Here is a 23,933-nt window from a genome sequence, read left to right as displayed (position 1 = left end):
AGCACAAACATCCAAAAATTTGAAGGAAGTTCAAAGATGGTTTATAACCATACCATGCCTCAAATGGTGTTTGATCCTTTACAGCTCTGGTTAGAAGTCGGTTTTGCAGAAAAATAGGAGTGTTTGCTGCTTCTGCCCAGAACTTCTTTGGTAGATTCTTCTCATGCAACATACATCTTGTCATCTCCAAGATGAATCTGTTTCATCTCTCACTAACTCCATTTTGTTGTGGAGTGTATGGAGCAGTTAATTGATGTTGAATGCCTGCCTCCTCACAAAAGCTGTTGAATGAATTAGAGGTGTACTCCTTGCCATTGTCTGATCTGAGAATTTGAATTTTACAGCCGCTCTCATTTTCAACTCTGGCTTTAAAGTTCTAGAAAACTTGAGCCACCTCTGACTTGTGCTTCAAAAAGAAAATCCAACACATACGGGAGAAATCATCAATGAAAACAGCATAATAGAGACTGCCATTTAGAGAAGGTGTTTTTTGTGGGCCTGCAATGTCAGTATGAATTAATTGCAGCTTCTTTGTTGCTCTCCATGTTGCTTTGGGAAATGGTTTCCTGCTTTGCTTTCCAGACTGACATGCTTTGCAATTTGGAATGTGATCATCAAGTGCTGGAAGATCATTTGCCATCATCTTAGATTTCATCTGCAACAGCCCCTTATGATGATAGTGCCCGAGCCTCTTGTGCCAAACATCTGTGATGTTTTCTTTGATTGGAAAAGCAGTTTGCTCCTCCTCCAATGGATTTAGAGCAAAGTTTTTTCCTTTCATTTTTACTTTGAAAATATCATTGCCATCTGCATCTTTAATCAAGCAACTTTTGTCTCCGAACACAACTTTATAACCCTTTTCAATTAGTTGACCAATGCTAAACAAGTTTTGATCAATTTTAGGAACATACAACACATCAAAAATGAACTTTGTACCTGAACAGGTTGAAATTGCAACTGTTCCCTTTCCTTCCGTAGTTATGTACTCGCCATTTCCAATTCGAACTTTTGACGTGTTTGAGCTCCTTAGTTCTCTGAATAGATCCTTGTCATGTGTCATGTGGTTAGTAAAACCACTGTCAATAAGCCAACTCTCACTTGATTCAATGCCAAAGAAACATGTAGCCACAAATAATTGATCTTCTTCCTCCTGATCAACAATTTGTGCCTCTTCACCATGTTGTTGATTTTTGCTCTTACAGATAACAGCTTTATGCCCCATCTGGTTGCATTTGTTGCACTTGGCATCTGGTCTTCTCCAGCATTTGAAATGTGGATGAGATTTTCTATTACAATGCTGGCATGGAGGATAAGATCCCTTCTTGTTTCCAGTATTGCTCCTGTTGTTGTTGTTGGCCTTATAATCTCCATTTGAACTTTGCTGGCTTTTACCCTTATATTTTTTGTAGTATCTGTTCTCTTTATGCTTGACAAATAAGGCTCCCTCAACATCTTCTTCCTGCCTCATAGTCCTTCTTTGCTCCTGTGCTTGTAATGCATTCAACATCTCTGACAGAGTGATTTTGGACATATCCTTAGTGTTTTCTAAGGATGTAATTGTTGCCTCAAATTTTTCAGGAATTGTTACAAGAATTTTCTGGACAATCCTTGATTCTGGTAGAGACTGAGCCAAGTAATCTGACTCGGCTAGCAATGTTAAGCAACCTGTCATAATACTCTTTGATGGATTCAATATTTTTCATCCTTTGCAACTCAAAATCACGTACCAAGTTCAGCACTTGCATCCCTCGGATCCTTTCATCTCCTTCGTATTCAGTCTTGAGATAATCCCATATCTCCTTTGCTGACTTCAGAGACATGATACGAGTAAAGATGGTGGGTGAGACTGCAGCAAACAAACAGGCTTTTGCCTTTTATTTCTTTGTTTTCTTCTCCTTATGCGCTTTGATCTATGCCATGGTGGGATTGTTAGGAAGTGTAGGGATTTCATAATCTTCTTCCACTGCTTCCAAAAGATCCAAAGCATCCAAGTATGTCTCCATGCATACTGCCCAAATCTGGTAGTTGTCTCCATCAAACACTGGTGGAACAATTGATGAGAAACTAGCTTCAGCTTCCATGACGTATCAAACTCACACAAATCCCTTTAAGAAGATAGCTCTGATACCAATTGTTGTTGTTTCAGAATAAGCAAAGAAGAAAGTGAAAAACTGAATACTATTTATGTCTAAAGCATTACAATTTAAAGCTTGATAAATAACCACCCACTAACATCATGGTCCTACCATGATCACAATCATGGATAAAAGAAATAACCGAAAGCTAAGTGTTGTAACCCATTTTTGGATCCCCACAAAAAAAAAAAAGCCAAAGGAGGTTAGAAAAATAACAGGAGGTAGAAGCCCTCGGAAAATGGTCGGAAAATTAGTCAAGGAGGTTAAAAATACAAGGATGGATTTTTTGACAGTATATTCTTGGATGATGAGAGCCATGATGGATAAGAAATTGGAAGTTTGAGGAGAAAAGTCCAAATTTGGATGTTTATGGACTTAATTGGATTTTTAATTGAATTTATAGAGGATTTGAGTGCAAGAAAAATTGATTTTTAAGTCAATTTGGGCTTTAATTAGAAAAAATTTAAGTTCTGGGGCCAAAATTATAATTTTTAGGAATTTATTAAGCCAAATCAGGGGCTTAATTGCATAAATATTGAAGTTTAATGACCAATTAGGGACTTAATTGAGAAAATCCGAAACCAGGGACCAATTTGGAAAAGGCGCGTAAATAGGGGGGCTGTATTGGATTGATCCGGGGTCAAATTGAAGAAATTGAAAACTGGAGGACTAGTTTAAAAAACGGTGCAGGGAAACCAGGCGACACGTCGCCTGTTACTGTTCACTTTCTTCCTCAAAAAGTTGCCTGAGTGGCTGCTTTCCAGGAGCATTTTCCGGCTCGTGTGGCCTCCAAATCCGACAAAACATGCACCAACATGTCCACATGAAATCCCTTTATCCCGGAGAATGGTCCGGTCAGGTCGAAAAATTTAGAAGCGGCTCCATTGAGTGGCTCAAAGTGGCCACCTCGGGCAGTTCACAGCCTTGAGCTGCCAAATTTGGCAGCTCGAGGTGCACACTTTGAGCCAATGGTTGAGATGCTTCCCAACTGAATCAAGGGCTGAAATTTTTCCCCGACGTAGACAAGATTGCCCTTTTCCACAGCCTATAAATAGAGTCGGATTTGATGATCTGAGAGAGAAAACATTCGGGTCCAAAGTCAGCCAAAAACCAGCATTTTCACCCAATTTCTGCAGATTTTTCTTCTTCTTCTTTCTCTGCAACAGGAAACCAACGTCGTCTTCCTCCAACTCGACCGCTGCAACCACCTCATCACAGCAGCCACAACCCCTTCGGCCAAGTGAGCCCCTCTTCCTTTCCTCCTTTTCTTCTTCTTCTTCCTCCTTTTCTTCTTCTTCCTCCTTACCTACTGTTCACTGCATGAACAGTAGGCATGAAATATAATTCACGTCCTACTGTTCACGCAAGACGTGAATTATACACACACACACACACACACACATACGTGTGTGTGTGTGTGTATTATAATTTTATAAAATAAAAATAAAAAAAAATTTCAAAATCATTTTTTAAAAAAAATGTGATTTTCTCGCATCTTTTTCTACCAATTTTGCAGGATATTGGGTTGTATTTTTATACTGTAAAGATACAAATCCGGTATTAAAATACCCGGTTTTCGTCAACAAAAAAAAATGTTTATTTAAAAAAAATGTTTTGTTTTCATGCATATGGCCAATACTCTAACATGTTTTGAATGTTCTTTTTATATAAAAAAAAATATTGGAAGTTTGAAAATGTGTTTTCGCATAAATTTCTTAAACACAAATTATTTTCTTGCATTTCTCGATTTTACAACATGTTTGTAAAACTCCAAAGGGTATTGACCAATATTCCAAAAACTATAAAAATCTTATTTTGGGGGGGGGGAATTCATCTATTATTCACCGCTAATGTTGGGATAAAGAAATCCTTAAAGGATGAATATCTAAAATATTATTGGGAGTAATAAATCCGCGCACATCCTTGAAAGAAGCCTTGATTATAATCGAGGACATTTCAAAACTTCAATTTTTTTACTTCACGGTTTACGAGCCGTGAAAGTATGAAATACTAAGGCAAAAGGAGGCTTTTAAAAGCGCTTTGAATTTACTTAGATTTCTAAATTTTTTGTCCCTCCTTCTTGCGATTTACGAGTCGCAAACTCTTGAAATACTAAGGGAAAGATGAGCTTTCAAAGCACATGGAATCTCCTTGGATTTCTATCCAAATAAATTTTATTTGAATCAAACCTAGGAAAATTCATGGGATTAGAAAACACCAACACCATAGCAATTATAGAGCAAACCAAACACCAAGCAGCTTACCTTAGGTAGGGCGTACTAGGGGTGCTAATACCTTCCATTTACGCAGCCAGTCCCTTGCCTTAGAATCTCTGAAAGACCAGTTAGGGTTCCTAGTGACCAAAATAATAGGTGGCGATTCCAAAGAACCAAATCAGTAAAACAAAATGAAAAATCACCATCGAACGCCGCGCGGATTTTTTGACGTGCGACACTAAGTAAAGGAACAGGTTTGAATTATTCAAACCACTAAACAATGTTTATGACTCCACCAATAGCAGTTCAAAGCACGTTTTCTAACAGTATTGAAATACTTTTGCTTTAAATTTGCCTTCCACTTGTTCCATGGCTTCTTGCAGAACGCATTCAGATCTTTAATGCGACCTTTAAAGAGAAAACCATCGGCCGACACTAAATTTTCTTTCTGGAGATTGTAAAAGAGCTGTACCACTTCCTCTTTAGATGGTAGCCAGTTTTCTATAATACGATTTTCAACAAGTATTTCCACATCCTTACTGGCACCGAGAAAGAGACCCATCAAGAAGACATAGTCACCAACATAACAACATTTCATGCCATGGCACTGCTCAAAGGCTTGCATATTCCTGATTATGATTTCTGTTCTGTCATCTAACCGTAATCGTGGGACTTCTAGTGTCCCTTTATTTCTATCGAATTTTATGTCAAGAAGATGTTTGCTTGAACTCAACACAAACTTGACCCCCGCTTGTTGGAGCTCCTTTATACTGGGTGCGGTTATAACCTCAGGTTCCTCATACTGTTTCTGTTCAGTTGGCCGATGATAAATTGTAAGAAAGTCAACCAAATGTTTGACTTCGGAGAAATCTACTTTCCCCAAAATGTCCCCTGCTGCCCATGAGTTGAATTCAGCTGTAAAGAAACCATGAGTAAGCTCAACCAGTGTAGGTTTTGGAGGATTGCCGAATATAGTGGATAGTCTATACAACTCCTCGAGGATGAAGAACGGGAGCTGATTTTCAAGCAAACAGATATCAACCCTTACATCAAACCACTTGTATGGAGGATAGAAAATGCTGTCTCTTCTTCTTCTGAAGTTACTGCAATTGTACTTCAGCAAGAACAAAATGACGAAGGCAGCATCCATTAATATCATTTTTATGAAGTATTCGCTACTAAACTCAATGGTTTCTGCATAGCAATTACGCAATCTTGTTTCATTCTCCTTAATAAATTCAATAAAACCCTCTACACTTACCTTGCTCCGGGCAATGAATTCTTGCAGGTAAATTCTTTTGTGGTCTTCCATGGCTTTTAGCTTCCCTTTACCATGGTGAATTGGGCCTATGGAGACTAATCGAGGTGTGTGGGCCTTTTCGTTCAGCTCGCGTAATCGCTCAGGAACTTCATATATACAACATGTGTCGGAGAAAGCATATGAGATTTCCAGCTCTTTCTTCACAGATTTGGCTAATTTCTCAATATCTTTAATGCTTGATGTTCCACCAGTTCCCATCCCGTGACTGAATCGAGATGATAGATAGTATTATTTATCATTACAAAAAAACGTATGATAAAGAACAATATGAATGACTCTCGACGAATTATGATCAGCTCCATCAAATGGTCATGGACATTAGATCAAGGATGGGTGATGATACATTTGCAGCCCTTTTTTGGCCGTACAGTCCTAAGAACAACCAGCCTCCTCCTCCTCCTCATCCAGCTCCGCCGTTAATCTAGTTTAATTTTGTTTTTGAAACACATTAAATTTGTAATGAATATTGGATGAATATTATTTAACATTATTTTTTATATTTCTAATGTTTAATACAATTTTATTTGGTTAATTAGTTTTTTTTACTATTAATAAATAATTTTTTTAAAAATATTTTTAAATAAATACTGACAGCCTTACAAACGAAACCTAGCCGTCAGTATTTTACCGAGAATTGCAAAAAAATTAAAAACCATGCCACAATCACTAACATATATATTTCGTCGGTGTTTACCGTTGATATCATTGACATATATATCCATCGGTATTTTACAAAGAGTTCTGAAATATTTACTACTCATGCCACAATCATTGACGACCATTATGTCGGTGATTTACCATTGGATATTTAGACGGAATAAGTCCATTGATAAAGTTCTTGTGGGAAAATTTTTTTAGGCGCGCTTCCCCATTTGTAAGACCATTGGCATTTGGGGTTTTTTTTTACCAACCGAAGTAGCGACGGAAATGGGATTTAGCAACGATCAATATTCCGACAGACAGATTCCATCGGTAAAAATGTTACCGACAAATTGTGTGTCTTACATCGATGAAATGAATCCGTTGGTCAAACTATTTAATGGTATAGTGGGAATATATATATATATATATTCTCAAACCTCGTTTCAAGTATATTATAAAGCAAATGCATCAAAGGTGGAAGCATTCTCTACAATGGCTTTAAGGCATTACAATTATAATGGTTCTACACGCTAGCAATATTCTATTATAAACCTCGTTTGAAGTGCAGCATAACTAGATCCTTGGTCCGTGTTGCATGGAAGGTCGGATCATTTTTTTTCACATGAATTTTGTCACAGTGAAATAGCCATGCCTCTTTTCTTTCTATTTTTTTTATTGAAATTTTTGTTGATACTTTGCCATCGAGAAATACAGCGGGTAAATTTAAGAAGATAACAATGACTAGATAGCAGACCTCAACAACTTGAATGAGAGAGCACACAATTTGTATCACAATGAGCACGAGGAGAATAGCGCCAGCGATTACAGATATTATGGCCCATGGATTACGGAACTAATTTTGTTCCAAGCTTAACTTCCATTTGTGCCTCCGCTTTCTACAGTATTTATTGAGATCTTCAACAATTTCAAAAAAGTAGAAATTGTCGAGGAAGATGAGATTTTCTTTGTCAAGATTGTGGATAACACTTAAAACAGCAATTAATGATTCAAGTTGGCAAATTCCAGCTTCAGGTGTGAAGCACTAGCATAATGCTTTACTTTATTATTATTATTATTATTATTTTCTGTTCAAATTCTTGTGCATGAAATTCAGATGACAGGCCTGAGTATGCTTCAATTCAAGCAATACTTTATGGCCCTTAGGCCTTATCTATTTGCTGGTCATACAACTGGTGTCTGGGACATAAAAAATGTGCCAGCTGATTCTCTGTCAGAATGGTCAACTCCAATACCTGCTGCTTACAATGATCATCTGGTTACCTTTTCACAAAAATCTTGAAACCCAACCTTCTTCTTGATCAACTCAAACTGTTGGATTGGTTGCCATTAATATGCAGCAAATGGACGGCACCAACCATTAACTTTAGCAACCACCATTATTGAAGATGAGCTAGAGTTGGTGGCATCATCCTTACCTATAAATAGACACCAAGAGAGATAGCAAAGTGAGAGAGAACGTGTGATGCAAATCTGGAGGCTGGAGAAGAGACCCCGTAATGCATGAATCCTACTAGGAAACAGAAACGTGCGGAAATCAAAGACTCTTGACAGAACCCGATTAAAACTCATTAGCTGTGTTGCTATACAATTTTTGACCCATGTTTTGATAAATTTTCAGAAAAATCCAAAAATAGAGAAAAACAACGAAAATCCAAAAAATATGTTTTTTAATATATTTTCGCCATTATTAGCATTTTCAACGTCGTCTAAAAAAGAATTTAAATTTTTAATGGTCATTCGAATGCGTTCGACTTTTCACGTGTAATTTTTAAAATAATTGATTTTCCTCATCAAGTCGACGTTGATATTGCTCGTTTAAAAAAAATACAAAAAAATAAGAAAAATCAAAATTTACAAAAAAAGAAGAAGTTGAGGGACCAAGTTGGAAGACCTAGCAACATATTTGCCTATAAATAGTAGCTTCCAACACTTGTATAAGTCAGGGCAATTTTGCAAAAAAAAAAAAAAAACCACAAAAAACCCTAAACCACAAAAACCCTAAAAAACACACTCCTTCAGCCTCCCTACTCGGGCAGCTGCTCACAGCCCCGGTAAAAAATTGAAGAGAAAACAAGGGCGGCCGCAGCCTCCCTTTCCCTGATCACAAAGGTCGGCCGCCCCCCCTTTTCCTTTTGAAACCAAACCACCCGGCCACACACTATCCCTTTTCTCTCTCCATCGCCTTCCCTTTTAATTTCTTGGCCTCCATACCGTAGCCCCATCTCCTTCCTCACCTTGAGAAACAAACAAATCACACAGCCGCCCCCTGGGATTTGGGTTTTCTTCTACCTTCAGCCGGACAAGCCTTCCCTCCCTTTGCCAGAAACCCATGGCCTTCGTTCGGCCTCCAATAGCAGCGGTCAGAGCAATCGACCACGAGCAGCGCCATATAACAGCCTCATCTCCACCGACCAAAGAACGGGCAGGGCTGTTCCCCATTGCCTCAGACCCACGGTCTCCTTCTTCGGTCGAGCAGCGCCGTCCACATCCAGCCACAGGTCCACTATCAGCCAGCAGCGCCACAGGTCCACTATCTGGCACTTGAAGCAGAGGAGAAGAAGACAAAACCCCTAACAAACTGACCCAGGGAGAAGCTGATCCTGAGAAGGAGAAGAAAGAGTAGACTTGAGAAGGAGAAGAAAGAGCAGATCGGAGAAGAAAAAAAAACAAAATAAAAACAACTGCTTTGTTGCGTTTCTTGGCTTTGCAGGTGACGTTATCTCTCACCGCCGACAGGGAAGGGAAGAGAAGAAGATAGTCGACCAGATCTGTCCATCTCCCGGCGTTGTTTGAGGCGGCACGTGAAACCACACGCCGCCAGTGACGGTGGCACGTGGGAAGACGCGCCACCACTGTTCATGCTTCACAGAACTGGTCCCAGCATTGTTATGGATTTTTGAATGGCTATTTTGTAATTTCAGAATTGTTTAATGTAATTGTTTTTTAATGTAATATTTGTTTAGTTTTGAGTTTTTGTATTTTGTAAATGTGGAAGCAAAAAAAGAAAAGCAAAAGGAAAAGAAAAGAAAAGAAAATATAGTGAAATTGTATGTGTGTGTTTGTATGTTTTTTTTTTAATGGATGTTTTTATTTATGATAAAATTGCAAAGAATAAAGAAGAATTTAATATTTTGATTTGCTCACGGTCCAGAATTATTAACTTATACATAAGTTGTATTTCTAATATCCGATGAAAAGACAAAATTTTAAAACTTCTTTAACACGTCAAAGCCACAAAGCAGCTTACCTCAGGTAGGGTGCGTTAGGGGTGCTAATACCTTCCCTAACCACAACCAGTCCATTACCCGCGAATCTCTGACAAGACCAGTACATCCGGTTTCCTAGTAGCCTTTAATAAATTACTAGATGGTGACTCCAACGAACCAATCAAAGCAACGCATGAACGAGAAAAAATCGTCAGCCGATGCCGCGTGGATTTTTTGACGTGAAACAGAATGGCGACTCCACTGGGGAAGGTACTATTTCTGACAATATTGGACTAAGCTTTGTGTATTTGATGTGTTTAAGTTTTTGCAATTTTATCTCTCTTTTTTATTATTTCAATATTTGTTTCCATGCATTTTATAGAATTGTTTCATGCATCACTTGTTTTAATTTTGAAAGCACACACAAGCTTATAGGTTAAGTGGGGAACTAGCGATCTGCCCTAAGACTATTGGTTAGGGTTCAGATACATGACACACCCAACTCATATCTGAGTGCCTGCTTGGTAATGGTGGGTATACATGCCTTAACTATTCCTTGCAACGCCCCCATACTGTCTTTACGAAGAACGTCACTGGGCAGATATGAGATCCTTTTGAGACCAGATAGAAAACCTACCCATGTTCACATAATGAATAGAACATGTCCTTAGGTTATATGTGCTATTGTTAGTTGTATAAGGGCAAACCTTTCTTGAAGCATCTTGAACTCAAGACTTGTGGGTAACACAATGGCCGTCACTCAGAAAATTTTCATTGTAGAGTTTGGGAAAAAATCACGATTCTTGTTCCAGCATACAAGAGTTACGACCATATTGTCACCCCTTGAAGGGCGAGTTCATCATATAGATTACATGTTCACACATTTGCCATGCATGCACTGTGATGAAAAGTAGGTCCCCTACGAGTCTACAACACCCGACTTTGAGCAAAAAGCACGAAAGATGAAGAGTGTGTTCGATGAAAGGTCCATTTTTAAGAAGAGTTGGAGTTTCTGAAGACAAGTTTGACTCGCCGCTAGCTTACTCGAGCAAATACTGAAAAATAACTCTGGGAAAGTTCCTTCCAACCGACCTATCATCTTTATTCAAAACCCAACAATGACTCTGCCCGAAGAAATTGGGGGCAAACATGGTCAAGATGCCTCAACACAATCCAGCATTTTTGCAAAAGCTTTTGTGGGAAGGTTGACCGAAGGGGAATTACACTACTGGTGCATAATGGAGCCTATTCTTGTTCTGCAAAAAAAAAAAAAAAAAATACCTTTGTTTGATCATGCTTGCAGAACTTCTTGATTTTGTTTCAACCTGTTCCAGTTTTTTATTGATAACTTGGCTCAAAATTCCACAACACTTTCCTTGTCAAATGAGCCTTTCTTGTTAATAAGATCATGTGTTTATAACATACCTTCATTTTTTGTTGTTGTTTCATGCAAATAACACATTGAGCATAACCGTTAAGCATGAAACCATCACACCAAGAATCTTTGGGCGTGTTTCCCTTTTTTTCCAAAACTATGCATGATCGCACATGTTCACAAGGATTTTTAGGAATTCAAAGTTTAGTACAAAAACAGAAATCATGTTGATGTTTGTCCAAAACAAACGAGTTCTGGAAATTCAGGTGATTCCTTAGAAAGGTAACCATACACCTAGAAAACTTAAAAAAAAAACAAAAACAAAAAGAACCCATGAAGTGACTCAAAAAGCTGAGTTTTATTTGAATGAATAATGAGAAATCACATTGTATACTCGCATGAAAGCAAGGCCTACTAATCCTAAATGCATGAGTTTGAAATGAAGAAAGGTCATCTTTGATAATCTTTTCACGAGGCTAAATATATCATTTGCAGTCCCTTTTTGAGCCTAATGTTTTTCTTTAGATAAATAACCTTGGCTAGGATCACACCCTATACTGGGGGCAAGTGCGATGACATAGAGAAAACCTCAACAATCAAAACTGCCCAAGCAATACTAGGGGGCATAAAAGAAAATTCTCAATCATCAAAGGTGCCCAAACAAAGTTAGGGGGCATAAAGAAAAATCCAAAGGATCCAAAAGTTTTGAGCATAGAAAAAAAAAACACAATATGATGATGCTCAAAACTATATGAAGAAAATGAAAACAAAGAGAAAACGCCTAAGCCCAAACACTTGGGGCACGATAGATCAATTTTGGAAACACATTCAAATGACAAAAGGCCAAGAAATAAGCATAACTGATCCTTAGTCTTCAAATCCCTTAAACACCTTTTGAGCCTACAAATATCATTTTCTTCATAACAAAGAGCCCAAGCCTACATTATGTGCCTAATCAAGCCCTTTCTGATCAAAGGCAAGCAATCTGGATCGGTAGGCAATGCTTTCTCATGTGAACCAAATCATTATTCATGCAAATAAAATGAATGCTATCAAGACTGGATGTTTGAAACCCTCAAATTGAAATTTGAACCATATTTGACCAACCAAATGTCATTTCATATTTTTCACCAAAATCCAAAACAAAAGGTTTTCATCACTTCTGATAACCTCTCTATAGGAAGCACTTGAATTTCTTCATAATGAGTTTGCTTTGAATCGATGTCAAAATGATTTATGTGTCTGGAATAGCTTTGGAATTCCAAAATTTTTGCATGAAAACAACTCCTTGTTAAACCTTCCTTCACATAGCCTCATCCCCAAACCTGAATTGAACACTTAGGGGCATGATCTAGCTAGGGGGCAATAAAGAAACATACGATAGGGCTGGCTCCATGATTCCCATTCTAAGAAAATATTGAGCAAAATTGGCAACCCTTGAGATAAAGGGCAGAGGACAAAGAACCATGATGATATCAAGTCCTTTCTAGAGGTCAAGATTACAAGAGATGACTCGAGTAAGCAAGAGCGAAAAAGCCATTGAAGTTCACTGCCAACACTCCAACTTTTGAGAAAAGAAAGACACCATGAAGAAAGGGGGGCCTATTTTTCTCAAGTAAGTATACATGCATATTGACCATAATGCATTGCTTTCAACATTGTCAGATCGGTGTTTTATCATCATCTCTTAGGTAGTGTATTTTCTAACACTATCTCATTTCGAGTGCGCCTTTGAGCCCTCACCTCTTTTTGTGTGTGCCTTTGAGCCATCATCTCGGGTAGTGCATTTTCTAACCCTACCTCATTTCGAGTGCGTCGTTGAGCCCTCGCTTCTTGGGTAGTGCGTTTTCTAACCTACCTCATTTCGAGTGCACCTTTGAGCCCTCGCCAACATTTTTTCTGGGTAGGTCACCCATCACAATGAGACCGTTTTTCATATTTTTTTCATCTGGGTAAGTCACCCATTACAATGAGACCGCACTTCACATTCTTTCCATCTGGGTAGGTCACCCATCATAATGAGACCGTTTTTCACATTTTTTTTCATCTAGGTAGGTCACCCATCACAACAAGACCACTTTTCATATTCTTTTCACATGGGTAGGTCACCCATTACAATAGACCACTTTTTACATATTTTTAGTTTTTGTTTAATGAGGTCGCCAGATGGGATCTCATGTAGCTTTGGTTAAAGGGAATCGCCAGATGGGATTTTAGGTTAATCGAGTTACACACATTTTATTGTTTTTGGTTTAATGAGGTCGCCAGATGGGATCTCATGTAACTTTGGTTAAAGGGAATCGCTAGATGGGATTTCAGGTTAATCGAGTTACACACATTTTTTTATTTTTGGTTTGATGAGGTCGCCATATGGGATCTCATGTAGCTTTGGTTATAGGGAATCACCAGATGGGATTTCAGGTTGACCGAGCTACACACAGTTTTTTAGTTCCAGTTGATGAGGTCGCCAGATGGGATCTCAGGTGGCTTTGGTTAAAGGGAATCGCCAGATGGGATTTCAGGTTGACCGAGCTGCACATATTTTTTTATTTTGGTTTAATGAGGTCGCCAGATGGGATCTCATGTAGCTTTGGTTAAAGGGAATCGTCAGATGGGATTTCAGGTTGACTGAGCTACACATATTTTTTAGTTCCAATTGAATGAGGTTGCCAGATGGGATCTCAGGTGGCTTTGGTTAAAGGGAATCGCCAGATGGGATCTCAGGTTGATCGAGTTACACACATTCTTTGGTTTTGGTTAAAGGAGGTCGCCAGATGGGATCTCAGGTTAACGAAAAAAGAGAGAGAAAAAAAAACTAGGAGAAAGAGATAAGAAAAAAGAAGAAAAAGAGAGTAAGGTCTTTAGATGAGTGGATTTAACAAGTTAGGAAGACAAGTTTTTCTTTACAAAGCTTACTATGCAAAATGTTGTAACCCATTTTTGGGTCCCCACAAAAATAAAAATAAATAGCCAAAAAATAGCAGGTAGAAGCGCTCAGAAGATGGTCGGAAAAGTTGGTCAAGGAGGTTTAAAATACAAAGATTGGATTTTTTACAATATATTCTTGAATGATAAAAGCCCTGGTGGATAAGAAAATTTGATTTTTGAGGAGAAAAGTCCAAATTTGGAGGTTTATGGACTTAATTGGATTTTTAATTGAATTTATAGAGGATTTGAGTGCAAGAAAAATTGATTTTAAGTCAATTTGGGCTTTAATTAGAAGAAATTTAAGTTCTGGGGCCAAAATATATTTTTAGGAATTTATTAAGTCAAATCAGGGGCTTGATTGCATAAATATTGAAGTTTAATGGCCAATTAGGGACTTAATTGAGAAAATCCGAAACCAGGGACCAAATTGGAAGAGGCGCGTAAATGGAGGGGCTGCAATTATTCGGTTCAGGGGCCTAATTGAAGAATTTGGAAGTTTATTGATCAATTGAGGGCTCAATTGCATAAATCAGAGGCCAAGGACCGAAGTGAAAAACGCGATCAACTATGGGGGCGGGGTCCGAAATTGGCAAGGATGCAATTGAAATGAACAAAAGATAATTGAGGGCTGATTTGAATATTTGGCGCGTTTTGGTGCCACATTTAAATGAAACGGCGTGTTTTCTCCAAAACGACGCCGTTTCACAGAAAAAAAAAAGAAAAAGAGAAGGGTCGAACGGTGTCGTTTTGAATGGCATTGTTCCCTTTTCTTCTTCCCCCCGAACGTGCAGCAGGGGAAGAAGAAAGGGAGCTTTGTTTAAATCTTCCTTTCCCTCTCTCGCCTCAAGCCCAACGAATGACCCAATGCCCCACGCCTTGAGACCACCGAAGCCGAAGCTACTGGCCGACAGGCCGCTCGCCCTGCCGAAAGCAAGGGAGCGGCGCCTTGTTGTCGCGGGTGGTGGCCAACCAGCCGCCGCGAAACCCGCTCCAAGGTGCATTAATAAAGGGCCCAACGCCCTTTCTCTCCTATAAATAGAGAGGACCCGAGAGGAAGAAAGAAGGAGAACCGAAGGAGAGAACACGAAAAGAAGAGAGAGAGAGAGAGAGAGAACCAAAAGAAGCAACCCGAGAGAAGGAGAGAGAAACAACCGAACCAAAAAGAACCATTAGGAAACCCAGACTGAGAAGGAGGAAACCGCCGAAAACGAAACAAGAGGAAGCCATACGCAGAAACAACAGTAATCTCACCTTCCGCTGTTTGAAACAGCAGCACCGCCCCCGGCCTCCACCGCGGCACCGCCAGTAAAGCCGCCGCTCAGCAAGCCATCGCCTCCGCCGTGCCAGGTATGCTTCCTCCCCCTGCACAATTTTTTTCAAATCTGCATAAGTTTTTTTCTCCTGCATGCAGAATCGTTCTGCATGCAGGAGGCGGGGGGGAATAATCCCCCCCCGTTCTGTTGTCTTCTTCTCTGGGCTAGACGGGTTCTGGCCCAGAAATATGTGTGATGGGCCAGAGGGATTCTGGCTCAACCCGACGGTCTGGGCCAGGTCCGGCCAGTCCAAGGTAGGATAGTTGTTGGGCCGAGATCGGCCCAATCCCTTTTGGGCCGAGTCCGGCCCAGTTAGTTGGGCCGGCCCAACCCACTTAATATATTATAAATTATATTATATTATTATATTATATATGTATTGTCGCACGTGTGCGTTGCGGCGAAATTACATGTTTTTTCCATTTTCTTAATCTACAATGTAAATCTATCTATATCTATGGGGATACAAGAAAATATTGTCTTTTGTTGGTGGAAAATGGAATGGGAGTCGCCACCTAGTATTTTGGTCACTAGGAACCCTAACTGGTCACAGAGATCGGGCACGGGGACTAGTTGCGTGTATACACACACACACACACACACATATATAATAATATATTACAATACATAATATAATATAATATATATTATGTGGGCTGGGTCGGCCCAACTAAATGGGCCAATATCGGCCCAAGCTTTCATCTATAACTGGGCCAGACCTGGCCCAGTATGCATGACTAGGCCAGAATCGGTCTGGCCCAACATAAATAACGGTCGGGAGGGGAATTTTCCCCTCCCCTTCTCCTGCATGCAACACAATTATGCATGCAGGAGGGAAGCTTCTTCAACAAACAGGTGCAAGGGGGGAAGAAGACTTTACTTGGCGTGGAGAAGGCGGTCGCTGGTGGTGCTACGATGGAGGCCGGCGTGGCTGAAGGCGACGAGGCTGGAAGAAAGAACGAAACAGGTCTTGCAAAGGTGAAGGAAAGCTCACGGTTGTAACTGTTGGAGCAACTGAAGAGAAAGCTGCTGTCCTGGCGGTCTTCGGCAAAGGCAGAAGCTGCTAGTCGTGCTGCTGCTGCCTCGGTGACAAGGGAGAAAAATTTGCAGAGGAGAGAGAGAGATGGTGAGACCACCGTGTGTGACGCTTTGATGGCTACTGGAGGTGGATATGACGGTGAGAAGATGAGTGATGATGATGGTGGTTGATGAGGGCCAATAGCGGAGAGGGAAAGAGAAGAAGAGGCTGGTTGCAGGAAAACTGGGCAGTAATGGTTGGTTTTCGTTCGACTTTGTGTTTTGTTTTCTCCCCCTTCAGGTGTTCAACAGAGATTCTATTTATAGGCGATGCAAGAGGGCAACATTGTCTACATTGGGGACAATTTTCAGCCCTTGATTCGACCGAGGAATCCAAGCCACTGGTTCAAAGTGTGTACCTTAAACTGCCGAATTTGGCAATCCAAGGCTGCAGACTGCCCGAGGTGGCCACTTCAGGCCAATAAACGGACCCGTTTCTAAATTTTTTGACCCGACCGGACCCTTCTCCAGGATAAAGAGGTTTCAGGTGGACATGTTGGTGAACGGTTTGTCAGATTTGGAGGCCAAACGAGGTGGAAAACGCGCCTGGAAAGCAGCCACTAGGGCAGCTTTTCGAGGAAGAAAGTGAACAGTAACAGGCGACGTGTCGCCTGATTTTCCTGCACTATTTTCAAATTAATCCTCCAGTTTTCAATTTCTTCAATTTGACCCCAGATCAATCCAATACAGCACCCCTATTTACGCGCCTTTTCCAAATTGGTCCCTGGTTTCGGATTTTCTCAATTAAGTCCCTAATTGGCCATTAAACTTCAATATTTATGCAATTAAACCCCTGATTAGACCTAATAAATTCCTAAAAAATATATTTCGGCCCCAGAACTTAAATTTCTTCTAATTAAAGCCCAAATTGACTTAAAAATCAATTTTTCTTACAATCAAATCCCCTATAAATCCAATTAAGTCCATAAACATCCAAATTTGGGCTTTTCTCCTCAAAATTTAAATTTTCCTTCTAAACAGGGCCCTCATCCTTCAAGAATATACTGTCAAAAATCCAATCTTTATATTTTTATACTCCTTGACCAATTTTCTGACCATTTTCTGAACGCTTCTGCCTCCTGTTATTTTTCTAACCTCTTTTGGCTATTTGTTTTATTTTTATTTTTGTGGGGACCCGAAAATGGGTTACAACAGATGCCCCCTCTTTATAAAGGTTACGGAGCAGGGGTTTTGCGCAGTAAGATTTATAAAGATAAACCAAAACTGAACTCCTGAAACTGATCTGGTTGGAGCTTGATCGCTCTGAAACTTTGTCTTTACAGCAATCCTCCTCAACCTAAAAACTATGATCAAAAGTTAGTCATCTCGAGATCCTTTATGGTGATCTCCTTTAACCAAAAAAACTTGGAATCCCATCTGGTGATTCCTTTTAACCAAGGCTGAAACATGAGGTCCCTTCTGACGACCTCCTTTGACCAATATCGAAATACGAGATCCCTTCTGGCGATCCCCATCAACTTGGAATCCCATCTGGCGATTCCTTTTAACAAAACTAAACTCTATGTGTGGTTGGTTTAACCTAAGATCCCAGCTAGCGATCTCCTTTAACCAAATACAAAAATGAGTGTGTGGTCTTATTATGATGGGTGACCTGCCCGAGTGGAAAAGGGATAGAGTAGTCTCATTCTTATGGGTGACCTACCCAGGGGGAAGAATGGCCTCATTATTATGGGTGACCTACCCATGTAAAAAAAAGATGGAGAATGGTCTCATTCTAATGGGTGACCTACCAAAAAAAAAAATGATGGTCTCATTGTGATGGGTGACCTACCCAAGTGGAAAAGAGGAAGAGTGGTCTCATTCTTATGGGTGACCTACCCAGGGGGAAGAATTCTTAGTAAACTCCATGCTTTTCTAGGAAATGGTTTCAATATGAGGTCCCTTCTGGCGACCTTCCTTAATGAATGTCGAAATACGAGATCCCTTCTGGCGATCTCAAATAACTTGGAATCCCATCTGGCGATTCCTTTTAACCAAAGCTAAAATATGAGGTCCCTTCTGGCGACCTTCATCGAAATACGAGATCCCTTCTGGTGATCTCCTTTAGCCAAACAACTTGGAATCCCATATGGGGATTCCTTTTATACAAAAGCTGAAATTTGAGGTCCCTTCTGGCGACCTCCATTGATGAATATTGAAACACAAGATCCCTTCTGGCGATCTCAAACAACTTGGAATCCCATCTGGCAATTCTTTTTTACCGAATGCTATCGATGTCGTTCTTCCTACTGGCAGGTTTTGAAAATCATTATCTTCTCTTCTTGTTGTTCTAGAACCAACTCAATGATTCTTTCTTCGTCCATAATCTTGTTGGAATGCACTAAAATCTCCTCCTGTAACGATCCAGAAAACATACATGCAATGATTTATGATTAGATGCAATGCATGTATTCATACCTTGTTTTGAAACATAGGCCCCATCATCTTCTTCTAGTTCATGAAACTCTCTCTTAACATGATCTTGCTTTTGGAGTCGTATGCTGGATTTTATTCTCACGTTTCCCTATCATATCTTTGAGAAGAAGTGTTCGACTTTTTACAAGTAGCTTTTTTCAAAATGTGTGACTTGTCAATGCCTTCTTTGTCATTCCTTTGTCAAAGGCTTTAACTTATCTTTTTCAAATCTATGATTTCTCATCCCGTAAAACTTTTCATGAAATATCTTTTATTGCCCCCAGTGTGGGGTGTGATCTGGGTTTTCATAAAGAAGAAATTCATCTTGGCTCAAATAGGGACTACCACTGATAAACTCTTTAGAGAGTGAAGGAATAATGATTTTTTTTTCATTTCAAAATGCGCCTTGTTAGGGTTGATAAACTTTATTCTTATCTTGAAAGAAATAGATAAGCAATTTATCATCACGAATTACTTCTGCTATTTTGTTGCAGTAGGATCGAAGGTGTGTGTTTAAACCAGTGTACTTAATGAAATCGGGTATCCTAAAATCCTTTGGCACCATAACGTTTGGTACCAGACATACTTTAGCTGCTCACATAGGGTCAAACCAGTCATTAGCCTCAATTGCCCTTAATCTTTCTTCCAAAGCACACAGCTTGTCCTGGTCCATCAAACTGGGAGACCCATTATCCGAGGTTCCTTCCGTTGTTAAGTCAACAGTGATTGGAGGATGAGTTGGCTGGATAGGGGTGATAGGCACCAAATGCTGTTCGTTGGCTTAGTTTGCCCCCTGGTTTTGGGATGCTTGAGGGATATGAGCTGCTGGCGCTCCTTCAGGTGGTTGTGCTGACGTTCCCTCCCCATTCTTAGTTCTTAGAGGTTGCTCGAGTAGGTCGGTCAACCTAACAACTTCACCTTTTACGGCTTCTAACTCGGTCTGATAGTGTGACTCCAAATGAGCTCTTTCTTCGTTCTCCATTCTTGATCTGGACCGGATTTGGTGAACTCTGGATGTTGGACCTATGTTTCACGATCTGGCATGCATGTGATAAACAAAATGCGTGATGAAAATGCGATGCATATGTAATGTATATATATTTTATGAGCTGATTCATGACTTTCGTAATCCTTTAGGCAAGATTTCTGAGTTGACCCGATTACCATAAAGGAGGGTTTGCCAAGTTCTTATCATAATGGCTTACCAAAACACATTAAGAAGAGAAATACGTCACAGACTTCTTATAAATAAAAAGAAAGCGACTTATACAAAAAAAACGATAAAGGAAAAAAGATTCTTATACATTGCTACCTCTAAAAGGCATTTCCCCTATTAGCTAAATCCCCAATAAAACAGGCCATGGCCCCCATGTATTCTTGATACTTTGAAGCGTCATTTCCAACTTGGGTGGCTTGCTGTTGCAACCTTTCCGCATAACGGGCTACGTGCTCAACCTATTTTGACATATGTCTTATCCTATCATGGAATACGGTGTTATCTGCGATTATCGTTTCATTGCTGGCTCCTAAGGCTTCATTACTTCTTTCCAACACCCGAACCATATCTTCAGACCGTGTCAGCTTATCTCTTACCCTCTGCAGCTCTTCCTTTTCAATATCCAGCTCGGCTATTTTGGAATTGATTTGAACTGCAAAGCTATCCATGTAGCCTTGGCATTCTTGACGCTCTTGCTTAGCCTTACTCATCTCCTCTTCCATCTCGAAGTAGTGGCTTCTCAACTCCCTTAACTCTTCTTCTTGTACCTCGATCTTTGATCATAAAGCCATCATCCTTCCTTTCGAAGACTCAGCTCTCTTCTGGTAATCTCTCATGTCAGACTCAGCGGCCCTTCTCGCACTTCTCTCTTCCTCTAGTTGCACCATGTATTGAGCTCTAACCTTCCTTTCTTCTTCTATGTCGAGCTTGGCTAGACGATTCTTCTTCTTTTCATCTTCTACTTTCTTTAAAAGAAGGTTCCTTCCCTTCTTCAAAGAATCCATCATCTCCTTATCAACATTCACACCTTTTGTTGATCTCTTAACCTTAGCCAACTCTTTTTCTGCTATCCCATTCTTCTTGACCAACTCATCATAATCAGCTATTCGATTCCTTAACTCAACCTGGACCCTCATTGTTATCTCCTCAGCTACCTTGGCCCTTTTCTTCCATTCCTTTAGAGACATTAACTGCTTCTCTTGTTTTTCTAACCGCTGATTCAAGAAAACCCTCATTGTATTTTCTTCCTCTAGCTGGTTCTCTAATAGTTGTTGTTGCCCCTTACTTTTGCTGAGATCTATTCTACACTGCTCTAGCTGCTTTCTTAGATCTTCCTCCTTATCCATTCTTTTTCTTTTCTGTGGTTCTATCGTTGCTTCCGACTGTTCTTGTGTAGAGAGACCCTTCTCTTCAGAAAAATCTTCATTCCTCCAAACTGTATAGTTCTGGCTGAAAGAGGTTTCAAAACTATTTCCTTCTTCCCTTTTCACCTTCAAAGGTCTTTCCCAATCCTGTCGGATAAGCTCCATTTCTTTGATGAATGGCTGGTGCTTGAATAAACCGATGAAATCAGCTAAACCCAGGGTTCTTGGTGTATATTGCATTCCGCCTAACTGCCTTGTTACAAGGGCGAGCGCATAGCTGATGTAACCGGTTTCACCAATCAAAGGAACCCATATCTTACTTCCACAGCTCATTGTGCAAATAGTGTTGTTCATCCACGACGCTTTCCACTTGAAGTTGCTCCTTGGCAAGGCTGCATACTTATCTCTCCAAGTCTTTTCATCCCAATTCTTCCAAGTCTCATCTATGGTAATCTTTAACGGTCGCAAGTCAAACCACCAAAAGTTGTTGAAGATGTCTCTTGGTGTTTCGATATGACTGATTATCCATAAGTACAACATAGGGATGAAGCATCTCATAGCTCCTTTTCCATGCGTTCGGCAGTGATTGAGAGATAACATGGTTTCCCCCAAGATGGCTGAAGAAGGATTGATCCGGTCATGCTCATATTCAACGAAGACACTTGTTGCTTCTAAACTGATGACCCCAGCTTCCGAAGGGAACAATATTAGTCCAAAGATGGCGAAGGCCACTGATTAGTACTTAAAAGTGCATGTTTATCAAGGTTTTATATCATCATTTTGCACTTGAAGTATCAATAACTCCTTAACGAAAACATGTTTTATAATAACAAGTTTGATATTATAAGATACCTTAATTTATGGTAAATGCTCATTTTAAATGCAGGACTATCACATAAATAAAAGGATTGATTGATGAGTTTAAGCATTGAAAGTTAAAGGACAAAGAGATGGCCAAACTTAGAAAAGAGATGTCGGTGCAGTCCAAACCGGAACATTGCTCGGTAATTGGATCATATCTAGAGCTCTAGATCTCAGATTTAGGTCCATTTTATATGGATGGAAAGGTAAAACATAGGCCTACAACTTTCATTTGGACACCAAGATCAAAGAAGGCTGTTTTCAAGTCCAAATTATAGGAACAACGAAGAAGTCCGAAGTTGTCCTGCAGCCCATATCTTGAGTTCTAGAAGTCCAAATGACCTCATTTTTTTTTTGTTGGAAAGCTGAGACAATTTCCTAGAACATTCTTGAGGATTCTGGGCAAATTATGATGTTAGCAATGACGTCTTGTTCAGACAAGAAGATAAGGATTGTTATCAAGTCAAGATGTGGCCACCCACTCATCAATTAGTCAACAAATCAATAGTTCCAAATTTTGGCCTATAAAAGGAGGCACTTACCATGTATTGAGGCATCTTGGTTTCCAGATCAAGATCATGCTCTTGCTTTCTCTCTTTGTATTGCTTATGTCTTGCTTTCATTAATATCAAGTTTATGCACTTCATTTCCTTTCCTTTACTTAGTTAACCTCTTTCTCATTTATGTTCTTATCTTGTTCATTTATGTTTCTTTCTTTCATTATGTTCAGCTAAGTTAATTATGTCAAGGTGAAAAGGGTATACTAATGGTGTAAGAATAAGTATAATATAAACTTAACATGGACCTTAACGTTGGATACTAACATGTTTTATATTTGTTATCTTGTTCACTTTTAATACTTTGCTTGTTAAATGGTTAATCTAGATTTATGTTGTATAACACTTGGTACAACAAATACTTGGCACTTTCATAGCCCATACTGTATGGTATAACCGACAACTGAGCTATGAAAGGAACTTGATTTGTTGTTAATATAAGTTATAATCATGAATGCCTGCCAACATTTACAAGTATTAGCTTTATTCGAATAAGATAACTAATGTAATCATGTTAAAAATTTATAATCTGATTGGAACCTCCCTTATGTGTGGTTTCCAATTGAGTAATAAGAGTTTATACTATACTTGTTTGAAATACCATTAGTGGATCCTCTAACCTTGACATTTGTTTTTATCGTTGTTTAATCCTTACGTTAATCTTTCATCTCAAAGTTCTTATTAATTTCTTCATCTTCTGCTTTCATTATTATTATTATTATTATTATTATTATTATTTACATTCTATTTATATTATATAATATATATATTTGATCTTTTCATAAACTCAGTATATAAGCTGAAAACCTGTGACCCGATCTTTAGATCATTCTCAGGTATAACAACGCCACGTACTGAGTATAATAATTATTATTGTTGTTGTTGTTGTTGTTGTTGTTGTCTTGTTATTTATAATTTATACAATTAACCTCTTTGTGGTTCGACCCCGGTCTTGCCGGGTTATTTATTACTTCAACACTCCTGCACTTGGGAGAAGACATCAAGCTTTTGGTCGTGTCAGCCACCAACCTATATCGTTCATCTCCCAACTTGCCTTCTTCGGAATTTTTCTTCATTCGGGCTTCAATGACCTTCCATTTAAAACCCCCTTCAGCGACTCTACATTGGTTGATCTTTCCTAAGCCTAATAAACTGACTACCTTCGAAGCTGTGTCTTCAAATCTGCGTCGGTGGTAGATTCTGTGGCTGTCATTTGGAAAGTCCAGGATTCTCTCATATTCTTCCAAGGTTGGTGTCATATCGATGTTTCCAAAGGTAAAACACCGATAACTGGGATCCCAAAAATTCAAAAGGGCTTTGATCGCCGCTGCTTGTACAGGCAACCTCATTATTTGTGCGATTCTCCCATATCGCCTTTCAAACAGAGTCTCGTCAACATATTCCATGATAGACAATAACTTCCCTAAGTCGTTTACCATGTGATTTACCTTGGTAATGCATGGTAACCCACTAGCATCGATTCTTGGGCATTTCCCTTCGGCGAT

The 23,933-nt window shown here is 39.5% G+C and overlaps 1 protein-coding gene across 1 annotated transcript; it reads right to left on the bottom strand.

Moving 5' to 3' along the window:
- Positions 1-4,616: 4,616 nt before the first annotated feature.
- On the bottom strand, positions 4,617-5,870 carry LOC118028831 (UPF0481 protein At3g47200-like). The gene has a single exon (XM_035032549.1). The coding sequence runs from the start codon at positions 5,868-5,870 to the stop codon at positions 4,617-4,619; it is 1,254 nt and encodes a 417-aa protein (XP_034888440.1).
- Positions 5,871-23,933: the final 18,063 nt, after the last annotated feature.

The sequence above is a fragment of the Populus alba genome, chromosome 3 (genome assembly GCF_005239225.2).
Source record: "Populus alba chromosome 3, ASM523922v2, whole genome shotgun sequence".
In the NCBI taxonomy this organism is placed as follows: Eukaryota; Viridiplantae; Streptophyta; class Magnoliopsida; order Malpighiales; family Salicaceae; genus Populus; species Populus alba.
The sequence above is the reverse complement of the archived record's forward strand: the minus strand, read 5'-3'. Positions and strand labels throughout refer to the sequence as shown.

Bases quoted from the DNA above. Each gene is read 5' to 3' on its own strand.
- LOC118028831 (XM_035032549.1), bottom strand. From the start codon at position 5,870: ATGGGAACTGGTGGAACATCAAGCATTAAAGATATTGAGAAATTAGCC.